The sequence below is a fragment of the Mandrillus leucophaeus genome, unplaced genomic scaffold, assembly GCF_000951045.1.
Source record: "Mandrillus leucophaeus isolate KB7577 unplaced genomic scaffold, Mleu.le_1.0 Scaffold624, whole genome shotgun sequence".
NCBI lineage: Eukaryota > Metazoa > Chordata > Mammalia > Primates > Cercopithecidae > Mandrillus > Mandrillus leucophaeus.
The window spans coordinates 484,261-488,939 of record NW_012106742.1 but is presented as its reverse complement, the minus strand read 5'-3'; the positions used below and the strand labels follow the sequence as shown (position 1 = coordinate 488,939).

The window sequence follows — 4,679 nt, the reverse complement described above, 5'->3', positions numbered from 1 at the left end:
ACCATGTTGGCCAGGCTGGTCTCGAACTCCTAACCTCAGGTGATCCGCCCGCCTTGGCCTCCCAGAGTGCTAGGATTACAGGAGGAGCCACCACACCAAGCCTCCAACAATATATTTTAACTCATAAACTCCACACAAATGGTTACATGTAGAAATTCATCATAGCAGGAAAAACATTAAAGGCAGATCATACTCTTATTTTATGTCTGCTTCCTGATCACTCCTTTATGATCAAGAATACATCATTATCTACTGGAATGGCTGCTGTCATTACATTTATGTATCTTTCATGTCTTACAGAGGTGAAATTTCCCCTGGAACATTATATACTGGAATTGCAAGACCATAGAGTTGCACTTAATGCGTCTCATTCTGAGAAAGTAGCTTTACTGGATGACAAAACAGCCATGGTGACTGCCTCACAACTGGGCCAGACTAATCTTGTCTTTGTCCATAAAAGTATCCTTTTGTTCAAGTTTTAGCTGCCAGTCTACACTTCCTTGAGCATGCTAGACATGTTCTTTGGTAAAATAATTTAAGAATGATTATAGTACTACTACAGTGTTTTCCTATAGGTTTTATTTTTAACAAAGAATTATAAGTTATTGCTGTGATAATTTCTAACAGAGTAAGTAGAGAAAAGAGTGTAGTTAGAACTTGGGATCTACTAACTTCAGTGCTTATTTGCAACCTCAATCAAATTGTAATTAGGGAAATAAAAAAACTGTAATTAGGGGAATGGGGCAAACGGAGTTTGGAAGAACATGTGAGAATTTTATTTAATTTGTTCTTTCTTATTTGTACATGATAATTGAGAAAATATGCTATTGTCTGCAGTAGATGTTTAACTAATATTTTAAAAATTGTGTTGAGAGCAATTTTTAAAAATTCACTAAATCTGCTATGCAAGGATTGAACAAAGAAAGGTACACAGAGACCTGTAATAGTCAATGAAAACAGAAGAGAATGAAGATTTAAATTCTCAGAAAATTGAAACATGATTTGGACTCCATCTCTCAGTGCTTTATTTGGAAATTTTTTTGAATATTTGAATCTGAAAGAAATTCATTCAGAAAATATCTATTATATTTATATTATATGCTCAACATTGTTCTAAGCTCTAGGTATACAAATTGCCATTTTGTCCAGCATAGTTAGATTTTTAAATTATTACTATTATTATTATTATTTTTGAGACAGAGTTTCACTCTTGTTGCCCAAGCTGGAGTGCAGTGGCGCGATCTCTGCTCACTCCTGCCTCTGCCTCCCGGGTTCGAGTTATTCTCCTGCCTCAGCCTCCTGAGCAGCTGGGATTACAGGCGCACGCCACCACGCCTGGCTAATTTTTGTATTTTTAGTTGAGACGGGGTTTCATCATGTTGGCCAGGCTGGTCTCGAACTCCTGACCTCAGATGATCCACCCACCTCGGCCTTCCATAGTGCTGGGATTACAGGCATGAGCCACTGTGCCTGGCCAAAAAATTATCATTTTTGTAGAGACAGGGTCTCACTCTGTTGCCCAGGCTGGGGTGCAGTGGTGCAATCTTGGCTCACTGCAACCTGTAAACTCCCAGGCTCAAGTGATCCTCGCAGCTCAGCCTCCCAAGTAGCTGGGACCACAGGCACTTGCCACCATGCCCCCAGCTAATTTTTATATATTTTTTGTAGACACGAGGTCTAGCCATGTTGCCCACACTGCTCTTGAACTCCTGGACCCAAGCAGTTCACCTGCCTTGGCCTCCCAAAGTGCTAGGATTCCAGGCATGAGCCACCACACCCAGCCAGATTTTTTTTTTTTTTTTTTTGGAGGTAGGGTCTCACTCTGATGCCCAGGTTAGAGTGCAGAGGCATGATCATAACTCACAGTAGCCTTGAGCAATCCTCCCACCTCAGCCTTCTGAGTAGCTGGGACTATAGGCACACACCACCATGCCATACTAATTGTGTCTTTTTTTGTAGAGATGAGGTCTTGCTAGGCTGAGTAGGCTGGATGATCTCCTGGCCTTAAATGAACCTCCCAAAGTGCTTGGATTACAGGTGTGATCCACCACACCCAGTCTTTACCTAGCATAATTAGAGAAGTCCTCTCTGATGAGGCAACACTGGCACAATAAGCCATGTGGATAATTGGCGAAAGACTTCTAGGGAAAGGAAAGAGCAATGGCAAAGGTTCTGAAGTAGGAACATATTTGGCATGATTAAAGAAGAGTAAGGAAGACAGTGAAGCTAAAGTGCAGTGAATCAGGAAATAGTAGAAATAACAGAGTAGGGGAGGGGCAGATTAGGTAGGGGCTAATAGGCTTACTCTGAATAAGAATGTCTCTACTCGGGGCACACTGTCTATAGGGTAGCCCTGCTCCGAAAGGAACAGTACTTCTGCTATTCCGCTTCAATAAAAGTTGCTAACACCAGAAAAATTCTATCAGGCTTGAAAGGTATAATATTTCTTGTAGAATTGTGTTAGTTAGCTGCTTATATTATTCGTCTTACACACATTAAGGAGACTTATTGATCCAATGTTGTTTGCTTTTTAGTCATTTTAAGGTACCCAGGACATTTTTCAACAAATGCAATCATACCTACAAAATAAATTAAGTTATTCAATATTTATTGAGACCCAACTGTGTGTCAGGCACTTCCCTGAATTCCCCAGGTGAACTTAAATGTTCTTTTTTCCCCCCATATTTTCAGTTCATATTGTTATTTTTCCCCAAAGTATCAAATATTAAAATACATTGTGTTTGTCTATTTATATATCTTTTTTTTTTTTTTTTTTTGAGACAGAGTCTCGCTCTGTCGCCCAGGCTGGAGTGCAGTGGCGCGATCTCAGCTCACTGCAAGCTCCGCCTCCCGGATTTATGCCATTCTCCTGCCTCAGCCTCCCAAGTAGCTGGGATTACAGGCGCGTGCCACCGTGCCTGGCTAATTTTTTGTATTTTTAGTAGAGACGGAGTTTCACTGTGTTAGCCAGGATGGTCTCGATCTCCTGACCTCGTGATCCGCCTGCCTCGGCCTCCCAAAGTGCTGGGATTACAGGCGTGAGCCACCGTGCCCGGCTATATATCTTTTTTGAGGACATGGACGGTGACTATTCATAATGAGTCCCAGCACCTGGCATAGAGTAGCTGGTGGAACTGTTCATGGAGATGGAGAATATAAGAGAAAGAGCAGTTTTAAGGAAAAAGATAATGAGTTCAGTTTTTCACATGTTAAATTAAAACATCAAAACTGTGGGATAGATATCCAAGCAGAAATTTTCATTATGCCTCTAGAGGAGAAAGATTGAGGATCAAGATAGATATTTGAAAGTTAGTTTATAGATAGGTAGTAGTTGGAGCTATTGTGGACAAAATCACCTAGGGAAATTATATAGAGTGAGAGAATTTGGCCAAAGACAAAATTGTGTAATGCTGGCTTTTAAGGTTCATATGGAAAAAGAGGACGTGTAAGGAGGATCTAAAGGAATGCTTAAAAGGTAGTATTATAGAAAAACCAAGGATGGGCGCAGTGGCTCATGCCTGTAATCCTAGCACTTTGGGAGGCTGAGGCAGGTGAATCACTGGTCAGGAGTTCGAGACCAGCCTGGTCAACATGGAGAAACCCTGTCTCTACTAATAATATAAAAATTAGCAGGGTGTGGTGGTACATGCTGTAATCCCAGCTACTCAGGAGGAACTCCTGAGGCAGGAGAATCACGTGAACCTGGGAGGCAGAAGTTGCAGTGAGCCGAGATGGCACCACTGCACTCCAGCCTGGGCGAGAGAGTGAAACTGAGTCTCAACTAAATAAAAAAAAAAAAGAAAAGAAAGAAAAATCAGAGAGAGGAGTTTCCTGATAACCAAATTAGGAATTTACAAAGAGGAGAAGACTGTTCAACAGGTCAAATCTGGTAGTGATGTCAAGATAAAGACTGAAAGGTTGTAGTAACTAGGAGGTCTTGGGTCACTTTGTCAGTAAAAACAGCTTGACTTTCACAAGGACAAAAACAAAGTGGAAGTTTGAAAAAGACACAAGGAATACTTTTTTTTTTTTAAGATTGGAAAAACTTGAACATTTCTCTTAATTAAACAGAGAAAGATGGCAGAGATAAGGGAGAAAAGACAGCCAGTTGATGGAGCATGTGTTTTCTGAGAGGCAACAGAAAATGAGATTTGGAATGCAGATGGAAGGCTTAGATCTTATTCTGATATCTTATTTTGATATTAGAAGAATGAATTGTTTTAGAGATCTGTTGAGATGTTTCCTCATTTGTTAAATGAAGGGAATGTTATTATTTCTGACTTTCCTTCTAGCTCTTATATTTTATGAATATTATAGTAAAGTACATATCAGAACTAAACCTAAGTTTGGCACAGAGTTACCCATAAAGTATTTAGAAGATTTGCTTTAGGCCAGGCACAGTGGCTCATGCATGTAATCCCAGCTGCTCAGGAGGCTGAGGCAGGAGAATTGCTTGAGTCCAGGAGTTTAAGACCAGTCTAGGCAACATAGTGAAACCCCTGTCTCTACAAAAAGTAAAAGGTTAGCCAGATGTGGTGGTGCAGGCCTATAGTCCCAGCGACTCAGAGGCCTGAGGGAAGGAGAATCGCTTGAGTCCAGGAGTTAGAGAGGGTGCAGTGAGCTGTGATTGTACCACTGCACTCCGTCTGGGTGACAGAGTGAGACCCTGTCTCAAAAAA

General features: G+C 41.0%; 1 protein-coding gene across 1 annotated transcript in view; it reads left to right on the top strand.

Annotated features, from left to right (window-relative positions):
• Positions 1–4,679, top strand: part of NUP210L (nucleoporin 210kDa-like) — a 187,744-nt gene that overhangs the window by 37,856 nt on the left and 145,209 nt on the right. Inside the window, exon 6 of the mRNA XM_012000337.1 lies at positions 187–459. Within this exon, the coding sequence (XP_011855727.1) occupies positions 187–459 (273 nt within the window). The remainder of the gene's footprint in view (positions 1–186; positions 460–4,679) is intronic.